At 37.1% G+C, this 14,838-nt stretch overlaps 1 protein-coding gene across 6 annotated transcripts in view; it reads left to right on the top strand.

Moving 5' to 3' along the window:
• LOC132913150 (ankyrin repeat and fibronectin type-III domain-containing protein 1) overlaps positions 1 to 14,838 on the top strand; it is a 187,779-nt gene that overhangs the window by 29,124 nt on the left and 143,817 nt on the right. For all 6 annotated transcript variants that reach the window (XM_060971160.1, XM_060971159.1, XM_060971164.1 and 3 more), the window contains one exon: positions 14,086 to 14,222. In XM_060971160.1, coding sequence (XP_060827143.1) covers positions 14,086 to 14,222 — 137 coding nt within the window. The remainder of the gene's footprint in view (positions 1 to 14,085; positions 14,223 to 14,838) is intronic.

Here is a 14,838-nt window from a genome sequence, read left to right as displayed (position 1 = left end):
CGTAATCGCACTTTTTGAACAGCAGATTATTCATGCGTATTCATATCTTTGAAGATACAATTGAAAAGGTAGGAAATTTCTGTAGAAAATTCTGTTCTACCTGCCAGATGTAATAGAAAAAAAGCATTGTAAAAGCATTTGTTGGACATTTCATATATTTTTTCTCATATCACGAGCAGTCTGTGCGATGTTATACTTTCCTACAAATACGTAAAAATCAGCACTCTAGTCGTGTCATTAAATGATACGAAGTTTGTTACGGTTGAATCTAATTAACCAGCAGGCAAATGCAATAATAAATGCAAATGGTGTATAAATACTTTCTCCAGCCTTTCTATTTGCCCAGCTTTTCAGGCTCCACGCTTTTCAGAATCGTGATTTTTTACAATTTATTATTATCCTTTTATCTCACGATCTTTAAACACCTATGCTTACTCAACTTTCGCAAACATACTTGGAATATCTTGCCCTTGATTTTCGTATTTACTCTCGTTGATCGTTATTGAGGAGAACTGTCTCTCACGTCCCACGCGAGACACACCGTGAAAAATTGCGCTTGTTAATACGCTTTCGAGCGAGGAGGAAAGTGCGAGCGTAAAACTTTAACGCGAGAAGCGGAACTGCGTTGGAAACCTTTCACGGTAGTATTACTTCGAAAACGGTGGATTAATAAGAGCTTAAAAAGAAGTTCTCCTTGAGGGCTTGTGGTGAAACGACCAGCTCTCCCTCTCTCTCTCTCTCTCTCACGCTCTCTGCTCGCAAAGTGAAAGAGGGAATTTCAAAGGCTTTAGCAGTCAGAAATTAAGTAAGAAATGCGATATTATTTGTACACTGCGATGAAATATTAGTTCTCTGAATATTTCCACCTCTGTACCCCCTCTATATTGAACAGGACGCTCATTCTGTCAACTCGATTTCAATTAATTTCTTGCCCTTCTTTGGCAATCCAGCGGCTTGTTTTCCTCAATGAATCAATTTATCGTATCGAGGCTGGTGCACAAGCAAAATCCTGATGTAAATAAATTTCCTAGGGGAGTTTGGGCTCATCGAGATGCAAAATTGGACCACGCACGCGAGTTAATTACAGTTACGCGACACAAGGCGTCGTTATCGTTTGGTATTTTACAGGGAAATGGATCTAATAGCGTATCCTCTCGCAGTTCGAAACTGATAATTTCCTTGGAAATTCACCGCGACTGTTTCAAAAGAGGGTACGTATTATCTAGCAGATGATCGTGCCTCGTAAACTAATTTTCAGGCGTGACTTAACTCGATTAATCCCACGGAGAAAAAATATTGCAAGCAGACATGGCAAAAATACAGAGGAAATTTAATCATTCCCGGGCAAATTAAAGATAACGAGCTGATAAAGTTGTTGAGCAAGATATACGGAACATACTGCTTGCTTGCATTTAATTCATTAAATATTGGACGCCTTTATCGTGGAATTCTGGTTTGTTATTAATTCATTGCTCATTGCAGCGGTTTCTGAATTAAAGAACATATATTTGAAAATATTTCCTCCCCCCTCTCTCTCTCTGTATAAATTTGTAATTATTAATATTTTAAAGCAGCGGAGCGTAATTGGAGCAAAAAAGTAGAAGCAAGTCGTTTAGCGGATAAAGAGAAGATGGTTGTTAGGTGCTCAAGTTGCGATAAAACGAGACACCAAGCTGCATGAATAAAGATTTAAGGGATCAAAGTTGGAATGTTAGTTTAGGACGGATATTCGATGAAGTTGAAGAGTTATACGTTGGTATATGTAGATGTTCATATAACCGGCGAGAATCAAAGTATATTGCGCGAGGTAAATGAACGAGGCTCGCGATTCCACAAATTCGTATGCAGTGGCCGATCTGTTTCCAGCGTCGAGAGACTTTTTCGCGTTTTAAAGAGCAAACAGCGGATTGCAAATACTTTGAATCTACTGCCGGAAGCGTTTTTCCATTTTAATCTCGCGCGGCTGTGTCGTGTTGTTTCGAGCTTTATTTTGGTCGGTATTTATCATTGCCATGGATTTCGCGAGAGAAAATAATTTCTGCCCGAAAAAAGGAGGATCGTTCGATCCAATAAAATTAACGGAGGACAAAGACGGTTCATCGCTAATTTTAGAATTCTTGCGCACCAGTCGAGTTATGTGGACGCGATGCACGGTATTGGGTCACATTAATCACTGTTCTTTTATCGATCAGCAGCTCGATAAAATTCATCTTCGATGCCTCGATCGACTTTCTTCTCGACTGAACTGCAAAGAATTCCAGGACGAGGCTCGAAGCAAGAATTAACGGAGTATTAAAGCGACGTAAGCGAAAAGTCGAGAAGTTTGAGTTAATCCTGTTCATCAACCGTGGAGAGCGTTATCCGTTTAATCTCTTAGCGAATAAAGTTGTAATTTTACTTCCTGTTGGTATGTCGCCACAGCTTTGAAAAATATGCTGAACTTTTTACGACACTTGTAGGAAATTTATTAAACGTCATATCTAGTCATAATCAAATACGATAATACGATAGAAAAATAGGAGAGATAGCAAAAATTAATAACAGAAAGCAACTCAGTAAACAAGAGTGATTCATAGTTTCATACGACGTTCAGTTTTACTCGTTTCGCATAAATCGAGTAAATATTTCTGGAACATGCATGATCAGGTCTTTGCCAAAATCTTGTGTGCTCTTGTATGCTTCTTTCATATTTTATAGTTTTCCACCAGTACCAGTACCCTGGTCTTTTCACACATTTCTAATACACGACATTCGATCACTCGTTATAAATATTCTAGATTTCTGTTTGAGTAAAAGAAAAATCTAACTGAAAATGTTACAATAACTGCGTTATCGTCAGAAATACTCGAGTGGATAAAACGATCAACTTATAAGTTTTCATAGAAATTTGATAAATTTGCTATTTACGTTTCTGTATATTTGATTGATTTTTGTTCACACGTACAGATAAAACTTTGTTACTTCCTTTGAATTATATATATTTGTTTTTCTTCGCATTTCTTCTTTTGATTTCTTTTGATAGAAGTGTCATACTTCACTCGTCAATGACTTTAACGTTATGCATTTCCAAGAATTTCAATTCCAGAAACTGTTCGATGATCTACTTGCACGGTAATTAATGTCATATAAATTACTATCATAATTCAGCTCGCTGCCATAAATCTCAATTGCGCCTTATTCCATCGCCACATAAGCTATAACATACACGTTATTACGTTCATCTGCAGCCGAAGTGCGGATTATCCGGGTCATGTTTCCTCGAAAGCTAAGCAATTTCGAGAAGCGATAGCTTTTTACTTCGCCTTCTTGATGCAACCGATAGAAATAACGTTTCCTAAAATCAAGAAGAGACTGCACGCTCTAGCGCACGTAACACGTGAAAAATGTAATTTCATTGCATTACGATACATTGCACATAACACGTCCAATATGTAATTTCATTGTATTGCGATACGTTGCACAATAACACATCCAAAATATAGTTTCACCGCATTACGATACATCGCACGTAACACACAATAAAATATAGTTTCGTAAATAGAGTGCAGACATCTATGAAAATTTATATCGTTATGAATATAATAATAATAATAATAAAAATGGAATCTAAAGAGAAATTGATCTTACGTACTAAATATAACAATCAAACCTAATAAGATTTTTACTTCTATAGGAAGTTTAGAGTCGCGAGGACGCATAGGATGCACGCGATTTGCGAAACTATGTAACATATGCAGAGTAGAGTGCTTGTTATGATATCTAATAAACAAAACAAATCGCTATTTGATTACGCATATCGATAAAAATCCACAGCCTAATCGTAACAAATATTACATTTTCCATGTTCCACGTATACTTTCGCGTGTTATGTGCATTCCGCGCATATTTGAACTTCCAAGTTTGATGAAAAATTCATAAAAATCATATCCGTAAAAGAAAAAATGGAAAGAAGGAAAACACCAATTATCAATTTAATTCGCACATGGAACTCAATTTCGAGCAATTTAACGCACACTAAAGGCGAACGCGCGTTTCATTAAAGCCACGTTTCCTTTGATTTCGTATTCGAAACTTCGCAACAATTTGTAGCAGTTTGATCGAAGCTCGATAATAACTGGAACGAGCTCGTCTGATCGAGGTCAATCACTCCTCCTATCTTTTACGTTTCTTTTCACATGGATGGGAAGTTTCGTTTCTAGAAATAGTTGGAATTAGTTACAATTTACACGAAGGCTATCTGCTGGAACAGCTTGCACAAAGCGAGAGCTTCGTTACGCTGCAACTTGTACTATTCGTCGGATACTAATTAATAAAGGACACAAGTCCAAGTTGTTACGTTGTTACGGACACCCGTGACTCTTCGTTTCCAACGTCAACGGCTTCCACTCTAAGTAATATTTAATACTGTACATCTTTCTCATAATGTCGACGATTCCGTAAAATATTGCTCATTTCGTGCTTTATACTTGTCGTTGCACGATATTTCTTTCGTCGTACACAGTAATATTTGCACGTCCTTTGAACATTCTTCGTAATCTCTAATATTCGTAATTTCTCAAGGCTGTCGTTCGACCTAGAAGAATAAAAGAATATTGCGAAACTTCTCCAAGATCGATCTCCGTTTCTTTGAACTATGTAAATACCAATTACTCGAGTGTTCGGGCTTAAAGCGGTTTAAAGATATCCACGGTTCTACGGACCTTCGAGTTTCTTTCAAGGATTCGTCTTATGAAGGGTAATCTCACCTTTCGTCGAACAGATCAGGGTTACGGGACTTTTTCAACAAAGAACACTAGTAAAAACTTGAATTCTATAACTGAGCTCTCGAACGACATTCGTCGTAATCGAAACTTTCTACCGCGATACGTGCAGCTGCGAACAAATTTCTCTCAACTTCTTTAATATGCCAGCGTTTCGAACAACGTTCCAGATTTTTCGCATAAACGTTGCACGCACGGGACGAAAACTTTCGGTGTGGGCGTCGTCTAATTTGATTAAGGTATTTAGATTTCGCCAGCATTTTGGCTGATGTTTGGTTAAGTTTGACAGCCTCGATTACGGTTCTTTTAAAAGTGAGTGGATTTTTTTCACCCGTTTCTGTTCCACCTGCGCAGCGTACAGCGTAAATAAAATCGCCAGTTCTCTTGAAGGCAAACGAAGCGATAATTAAATATACCGGACGAATCCGTGGCGATCTAAAGATCGATGATTCCAACGAGCGCCGATTTTACCAAGCGAAAGAAAGTTTTTTTTTTCTATCTGGAATTAATTTTTGGAAAAAAGATTCGTTCGTTTACTCTGCTTGAATAAACCAGTTATATTTGTCGATAGAAAATATCCCGGACGTTCAGAGCAATACGTGTGTGCGTGTTTCGATAAAGAAATTACTCTGCCTCCTTTCTTTTCCGGTTATTAATTTTCATCTTCCTGGAAATTTGACGTTTTGGAATTTTTTGTAATTTTCCAATATTTGCGAGCGATATATATTGTCAAATGGAAGAAAAAAGAAAAAGAAAGTTTGGATCAGAACGATAGCGATTAAAATTCCTTCCCTTCCTACAGATAAAAAAGATATGAACTGTAAAAGGAATATTGCGTGTTCCGATGCAAATATTATTTTACATCGTTTCGATATTCACGTTTCTGGAAATTCATCAACAACGAATAAAGTTTGCAGAGGAGAATGGATAATATCAAATAGAACAACAATGGTAATTAACATTTCTTTCCTTTTTGTCGATCTTATTGATCTCTGAAGCGTACCTTCTTCGTCTTCGTAATGTAGTACGCGTTTAACCGTACGTGTTAGTTGCGCCACGCTAACTTACTTCTCTCGGCTGTGTCGTTCAATTTACTGTTGCGACCCATACGATACTGTTGAACTAACACAGAACTTTGCTACACATTGTGCATCCTTTGTGAGTAGAAACTAATGGAAATCAAGTGGAGGAGAAGTCTCTCAAACGTTGTAATCAGGTACCTACAATTTCACCAGGGATTTTTAACTGCTTAGCATTCTACGTCGTTTTTGGAAGCTTCTGTGTGCGAAATATGAGAGTTGCGTGACTCAACACATCCGCAACCCGAGTCGTTTACGCGGCGAGTGATGAAATTTCACTCGTGAAATCTACGAAGCCAATTCCCATTTGTCCTGAAAAATCTGTAAAAAAATATTGCTTGTGCAACGTGTAATAGGCTTCAGAAAGTATCAGAGAAATTTTACAGAGTTTTTGAAAGCGATAGAATTGCGAAAAAGATATGCTTGCTCGCGTTATATATACGATAGGGAAATAAACAAAGAATTAATCTACTCAAACGCAAAGAATTTCTCAGAAAGCAATTCTTCGTCATCGTTTATTTCAACGACGACTTTGTCATTGCCGATTAATCTGTGAAATTATTACGATTTTATTGTAATTATCTCTCAAATCGTAAAATTATTCTGTAACTTCGTCAGTGTGTATTAATCTTATTTTAGTCAGAAAGTCAATATTATCGTAATTCTGTGATTAAGTTGTTTCACGAATTTTATAAAGTCTTGGAATAAAACAATTGTTATATTCGGCGAGGCGTTTTATGCTCATACCATTGGAAAATAACGAAGCACGTTGTCCCTTTAAGAAAACTAGGCACGTCAGCCTCGTCGTGTTTGCAAATAGGATTTTTCAGGAATAAAACAAGTTGCCTGGCCGGCTGGTCAGTTGCGTGTCGTATAGTCGAATGCATAATGCACTGGGTGGAGGGCAGAAGTAACGCGACTGCTAATTCCACTCTAAGAAAATGAATTTTTCATTGCTCTATCAGCCTTCGGACGATCAATGATCATCGTTGTTTACAATCGGCTTTTTCTTTCTCGTTTATTAATTAATTAGAAAATGGGGCCGATTATAGAACATGGGAAATCGAAGGTTAACGTTCCACCCAAAAATAAATGGGGGAAATAAGAGGTAGAAAAAGGGGAAACAAATGCATTCGAGAAACGATTCGTGGAAATTACATGTTGCGGAACATGCAAAATTGAAATGATCGACGATCGAATTAATTACAAACGAGAGATTGGAAGACAAAATGAGGAAGTTTGGGAGTCAGGAAGAGAGTCCTTAGAGTTGCGTGTAGATAATAAACAGGGAGAAATTGAAGATCGAATTAAAGAATAAATAGGCAGAACGATAGAAGGAAAGGGAATATGAACGTACGAAATTGACGATTCGAGGAAATGATGTGTTGTTGCAACGTGCAAGATTGAAGATGGACGATCGAATCAAAGATAAATGAAAGAAAGAAACAAAAGGAGGAAAGTTATGGAAGTAATTTATTAGAGTTGTATGTGATAAAGTATGAAAAGTTGGAGATCGTCGCCAGAGAATAAGTGGACAGAACGATAGAAGGAAAGAAGATATGGGGGAGGATTTCGGATTTCAGAGGCGAACCATGGAAAGTACGTGTCGTGGAACATGCAAAGTCGAAGATTGACGATCGAATCAAAGATAAACGAAAGAAAGGGGAGAAGAAACGGAGAAAGTTGAGGAATCAGGAAATCGTTATTTACTGATGCATGTAGATAATAAGGTATGAGAAATTGGAGACTGGTACTAAAGAATAAATAGGCGGAACGATAGAAGGAAAGAAGATATGGGGGATGCTTATGGAATTGGCGGATGATTCATGGAAAGTACGTGTTGTAGAACATGCAAATTTCAGGGTTGACGATCGAAGCACGGATAAATGAAAGGAACGAAAATGGAATACAAAGGATTTGCGTGTGATGAACTATGAAGAATTAAAGGTTGACGCGCGCGTTATGGATGAATGAAAGAAAGAAAAAGATACAAACAAGGAGAACTTTTACAATCGAAGAATAACTTTGGAGAATTTGATATTATAAAATATAGATAAAATATTGAACACTAAAGCTTGCATTTATTTTTATTCATATTTATTTATTTACTCGTATGAAAATTAAGAATTGTTGAAGTGGTCGCCACTTCTAAGAAAACTCTACATCTGGTCTTTAGTTTTCTTAAGCACTGAAGCCATCGACAGCGCATAGACAAAAGACTGCGTCGAAGACAAACCATAAACGGTACACATGCAACGTTGGCTTCAGGGTTTTCCAGTCGTAGGGTAACGCTGCTAGCGTGCGGATCTGGATCAGCTTAGCTACATTCCGAACTTTGTACTTACACTTTTGTATTCAAAAATATATATTTTCCACCTTACAATTTATCCACGCGTTCCTTTGTATTCATATACATCTAACAAACTAACAAGAATAAATAGAAGACGTCAGAAGCAAGAGAAGGAAAAGTCAGTTGGAATGAAGGGATGATTAAGTAGAAATTAAATATCTGAAACGAAGAATAAGTGGCAAAAATGGTGGAAAGAAAAGAAAGTGAGAAAAGTTTGCAGAATCGTGGGATAATTCTGAGGAATTTTCAGCCGACCTAGTTTAACCCATGAACCAGGCTTTTGGTGGTAAAAGATTTTACACGAGATCTGGATGGAAGCTTCCAAACACATACACAAACATATAGAAACAGTGGATTGACATAGGACGAAAATGTACAGGGGAACAGTGAACGCATAGCTCGAATGAGATCTCGATAGGAAAGGCGAATGGCATCGTTGGGAAGAATATCCGGGTTCAAATCCCGAAGTAGATCTACAAATGCCTCTATCTCTATCTCGCAGCCTCCAAACGAGAATAGTTCCATTAGCGTGAGAACCTAACACTTTGCCTTTATGCCGCTTTATTTTTATCGGAGATAAGAATGTAAGGAACGTTGAACCTCGGAACTAGTTCCTCAACCGAATCTTGAATTCAACGTAGAGATAAATTAAGAGGATTATAATCCAGTCTATATTTTAATTAAATTTAATCCATCGTAAAAGATATAACCTAGCAAACACGAAGTTGGCACCCCGCTGGGGGTAGCCACCCACATGCTGTATTTATTTTTATTTTATTTTTTTTATTACCAATGAGATATAACACTTTACCAAATGTCCTTCAGGACAAATTGTAAAAACCAAAATAAACTAAGAAAAAAAATGTAATCCAATTCTCAAAGTAATACGTAACACATTATTGAACGTTAACGTAGAAAATTGTTGAAAAATAAGTATCGAACGATTTACATATCGTTTAGTTGAAGTATAAAAAACACGTATAAGAATAAGTACGAAAAGAGGTTGAAAATATCGAAGCTAGACTATGGCAAACTATGAGCACGGTAAAAGATTTTATCACCCGATAAGGAGAAACATTTCGATTTTCTTAATCCTTTATTAAACAGTTGGCTGTTGCGACTTCTCTGAAAAGTGTGTACTTAAAACGTATCGCAGAAAGTAAACGATGATGAGCATACTCGTTAAACACAGAGTATCTACGGCTGTTATAATATAGAATTAAGTTCCAACGAAACGACTGTTTTTTAATTTTATTACTGCAATTACTAACTTGTGATTTAAACAGCAAATTGTAACTACTTTTTACGCACGTCAAGTATATTGGTTAAAACACAAAATATTGTTATATCTTCGTGACGAGTATACTCATCAGAAATACCTAAGCTGGTTAAAATCACCAAAGAAAACAGAACTAGAAAAGAAAACGGAGGATAGAATATTAGCTAATAATAGGTAATCATTTCTCCTGGCATTTCACATAACAACGTTCGGGAATCGAGCAAGCAAACTCGATTAACGAAGGATTTCGCAACGTAAGAGAACGTCAATAGTTGGAATATTTCGCAGTGTATACAGGTGATAACAGCTCTTGTCGCGGTATTTCGGTTTCCCATCGAGGAGATCGTTTGGAATCGACCACGCGATCTAAACGACCCTCGTCGATCGATAATCCGATCGATCCACTAACAAGCCTGCCGCGAACAAATCCTCGTGGCATATTGCTTTGGTGATCCATCTATTTCCTGGAATTAACGCAGTCGACCGTGCCCCTTTAATTCCATTACCATAGAAGCTGCAGATTCTTCGCTAGTTACATCGCCAGATTGTCACACCCACGTTAATGCGTTCAACGAAATAACCTCCGATCTTGACTAGTATACTTCGAATGACCGTTACTTGCGAAAAAATCTACCAATCTCTTATAAATTAATCCGATCGGTTTATTTCTCTTTTTCGAATTTGTTCCGAAGAAGCCTCTTCTTCCTTTTTGCTATAACCAGGATCAAAGACGGTGATATTCAAATTTTAAAATTTGTAGTTAAAAGAATAATTGTATAACGAAGGATAATTATTGTTCTAAGATTGAATTTAAGTATTAATTATTCGCTACTTGTCGCCTAATTGTCTAGTCAGTAGCTTGTGATATTAGTTAAAAGAATGTTAGTAAAAGTATTTGTAAAAGGACGTTAAAAGGAGACGTATAAAGGAGATATGTTAGTGAAATGATATTTAAAGATTACGCTGGAACGTTTTTGTTTAAAATTTAGACCCACGAATGGAATTATACTCAATTAGCTGAGAAAGAAGTTGTAAAAAATAATCTTTTACATACTAATGCTTTAAATTGCACCGACTTAAATAAAAGCTTCGGTAAACAATATGTCCACGAAATATCATACACGCGACAGTTTTATTTATTTATTTATGCAAGTAAGAATATTTACAATGTTAACATTTAACGTTAGGAGCGAGAACTAGCTCTGCACTGTACGACTTTCTCCTCTAGCTGTAAGAGGCCGGAAGTGATTTCAGCCTGAATGGGGAAAGAGGAGGAAACGGTCAAGGGTGGAGGATATGCTAAAAGCGTCTCGGCGTTCATTTCACGCGTCTCGTTTATATTCGAGCGGAATGGACGAAAATTGATCGGCGGCCGTGCAGCGTAAATCACACGTGCCACGGTTTTAATAATAAATCAGCATCATTTTTGCCAACGCTGGCGCGTCTGATCGACATTGTTTTACGCGTCGAATGTTTTATATTCGGTTCGTATTGTATAAAATGACAAGCGTTTCTCACGAGAGGCCATTTGCACAGGCTCGTCAGCGAAAATATATCGTGCTCGGTAAAGCCATAAATAACATTTCGGTAGTAAAAAGCCTCTTGGTAAACGTTGATGACCTGAAACCCTGATACCAAGCGAAGAATCCAACTTCCGTTATTTACGATTTCACAGGATAATGGCCCCTAGACTTTGCACTTTTATGTGTTTTATGGATGAATTTTAAAAACGTTTAAATACATAAGACGCGTATATTATGCAAATGAAACGGATCTCTACGCAGACCCGGCTGTTTTAGTCGTATTCGTAAAAATGTGAATTTGCCTAAATCCCCTTTCGATCCTAGAGTCCAGTGATCGTAATCTAGAATAACGTTTTACATCGGATAAAGTTGCGCTCGTGACGAATGCAAGCTTTTTGATTATTTTTCTTCCAAATACAGTTGCGACCATCGCCGTTCAATCTGACGAACAGTGGGTTTTTTCAGGCGAAAAATCTATTCTTCTTATGGCAGACAAGCTGAACAGAGAGCATTGTCTTCGAGCCAAGGTTCACGCTAGGTTTACGAACCGTTATCGGTGTTCACGGTTGATAGAGGGATTAATCGACGTCTGCAAGGGGAGGATTTAAAGACCTGGTCGAACTAGGATGCGGAGAAACCGGATCACTTTGGTGATCCGTCACGACAATTGTCCTGCTGGTAATGCATTAAACTAGTGCATATAAAATGCCGTATATTTCGGTAAAACGTTTTAAACACGTGCATGGATCCTTTGGAATATCGTGTATACGTGCGTAATTAACTCTCAATGATCATACCTAATATATTTACGTAGAATATTCAATTGAATTTTGTATTCCGTATATCACGCGACAGCGATTATTAGCGGTCATCACCGCTAAATACAGAGTACAAATTTAATTAAACATCCTGACCTAAAGCGTTATGGTCATCTATGACATAACGATATCAGTGGAGGGTTAAAATAATTCTCGTATAATTCCATGTACTATTACTATCAATAATTGTACCATCAATAATTTTTTAATTTCAATCATTAACTCAAAAATTCTTTGAATACTTCTTTTATGATCTTATTATTCTAATCCAATTTGATCGTTACAAAAAATCGAAGAAATGGTAAGAGTATGGTGTTCTAATCCATAATTTTTCTATTTCAATTTGTTTTGACTTCTGCCAGCTTCGATATCTCCATACGAAGTTTCTATTAATTTTTGTTCGTGTTTGTTTATCGTCTTTACTCTTCCTATTTGCATCCGAGATATCATCTCTCTTATTGTTTGCAGTTGAGCCTCGCATGGAACATCGTCGTTGCTCTCTCTCTCTCTTGACTTGTTCTCTGATAGAAAATTATCGATCTTGCATTCCACGAATCGATTATTTTAACGCTCTTTCAATTATTCAATTCATACTCTCGATACATTTTTGAAAGTCATTTTACGAGTCACAAATAATCCATGACTGCAAAGCACGAAATTTTAACCATTTTATTTCCATGTTTCTTCATGATATACGACTGGCGCAGCTTCTAACGATCGAGCAACAGACAAAATTTACGATATGGTTTCCTCGTGTTAATTTGAAAGTTTGAAAAAGCAACGTTTCATACGCGCTACCGTAATATTTCGCTAGACGGTGTATTCCTGCTAATTAAGAGAAACACGACGATGAAATTTTGTACAACGACGAAACACCGGAATACGTGTAATTTGTTTGAACGTTTCATTAAAATACAACAGGCACCCAGTCGGCGAGACATGTAATGCGGTTGACGTGAAAACGAATAAATGGAAATGAGTTTGATCCGGGCTTGGTCGGAAAACCGCGTAATTACTTTCTCACTTCGAAAAATATTTTCCCAACACTTCGAAAACGCTTCTTCTCACCACGTGTTCAATTCAGATACGTTTCGTCATTTCTCTTAAAATTCGACCGCTTTGTGTCCTTTTCCCATTCACTTTTTTCCTTTTCTTATTTTTCGCAACGCGATGCAATGGAAAAACATTGCAGTTCGAAAATTCTTCGTGAACTTACGATATATTTTCCACGACAATTCTGGCTATATTTTATTGAAAGTTTAACCGAAATAATTAAAGGAAACCTCTGAGAATTGTTTCCCTGTTTATGCATCAATGTTTCTAAACAGAGAACATTTCCTTTAGGTTTTGTTTGCGTAAAGATCGCGGGGCAACGACGGTACACGGTAGTTTCAAAGTTTAAACATTCCTTGTGAATGTATATTCTCTACGTTAATCCCTGGTGCGTTCTATTAAAAGTTTATCCGAAGTGATTCAAAGAAATTCTCGATAATTAAATCGTTCACAGATCAAATTGATTACGTAACTGCGCTTATTGAAATTTTTCGAATTTCGGTACCGTGTCGCGAAAGATAAACAATGTCGATTATACTCGTCAAACACAGCTGTTATAATATAAAATGATATTGTAACGAAATGACAGTTCATTTTTTAATTTTATTATTGACAGGCTTCGTCGTGAAACAAAATATTGCCATTTCTTTGTAACGAGTATATTCGTCAGAAACAGCTAACTAACTTGGAAGGAACCATTATTTCGAAGAACATTTTCGCGTTCACATCGAAGATTAGGTAATGTTCGCATAATGATCGCGAGCCATAGCGTGTTCTAAAGTGATTTCGATAAAACGGAGCCGCGCGTGATTAGCGGGTGAGCTGTGAACCACGGCGCGATCATGATTAGAAGACAAACGGAACGAGTTAATACGAACGATCGTGGATTAAAGTAACGAGGAGGATCTATTTCATTTCCTCCTATTCGTTCGTTTACTTTGTAAAAGTGAAAAGAATATAAGCGAAGGAAATGGCAATATTATTTCCTCTCAGACTTAGTTAGTTTCATCTTGAAATAACGTAAACGTTAACCGTGGCTGCTATTACCACGATATCTCAATTTTAAAGACGAGCGATTGGTTCGATGGTTTAAATTCTTGGAATTGAACCCGTGAAATTACCAGAATAATGACAGGCTCGACAAATCGACCTCTTTCATTCTTTTGCTGTTAACTGTCTCACAATGATGATTATTAAAAAAAGGATTCTCTGATTTTGGGCAGGTGTTGGGAGGACTAGGACGCAGGATGTCGAGCGGCGACAAGGCTTCACCGGGCCTGACCATCGATCGCGCCGCCTTTCTGCTTTTGCGGGTGAAGAAAGCCTTCAAGAAGAAGAAGCAACAGCGAAAGGAGAAAAGGCGAGTGTTTTATTTTCATTTCGTCTATGGTTTTCTAATTATTTCAGGAAAATATTACGATACAAGAATGGGAACAAGACGACAGCGTATGATCGGAGAATTAAATTTTTCAATAAGAGAAGCGAGGAACCTCGCAGTATTCTTCTTGAAAATTTGAAAAAATTTCGTTAAAACAAGATAATGAATTATAGGAGGAAAGTTAGGAGAGCAAATTAATTTAGACGATTACATAAAATTCGAGACTGTAAAAATTTTATGAAAACGTTCGATAGAACGAACAAGAAAGGAGAAGTAAAAATGCAAATTATTCAACTTGATATTGATAATTGGAAATTCTCTTCCAGATACGAGACATTTTGATTAAAAAAAGGAAAACTAGGAATCACGAGAGAAAAATTAAAAAACCAAATTTAATTCAATCTACCGTAGAAAAATTTCCCAGGTATTTCGCGGGAAATAAAACGGCGCGTTTTTTAATTTAATCGACGACGTAAAGTTCTCTCTTTAATTTTCGGAGAAATTTCGATAAAAGGAAAGAGGAACCATCGGGAGAAGGAACTGAAACAAAGCGCAACATCCAGTTTAATCGATCCTCTGCAACCCTCTAACGTCCGGT

Source organism: Bombus pascuorum, chromosome 13 (genome assembly GCF_905332965.1).
Source record: "Bombus pascuorum chromosome 13, iyBomPasc1.1, whole genome shotgun sequence".
Taxonomy (NCBI): Eukaryota; Metazoa; Arthropoda; class Insecta; order Hymenoptera; family Apidae; genus Bombus; species Bombus pascuorum.
The sequence above is the reverse complement of the archived record's forward strand: the minus strand, read 5'-3'. Positions and strand labels throughout refer to the sequence as shown.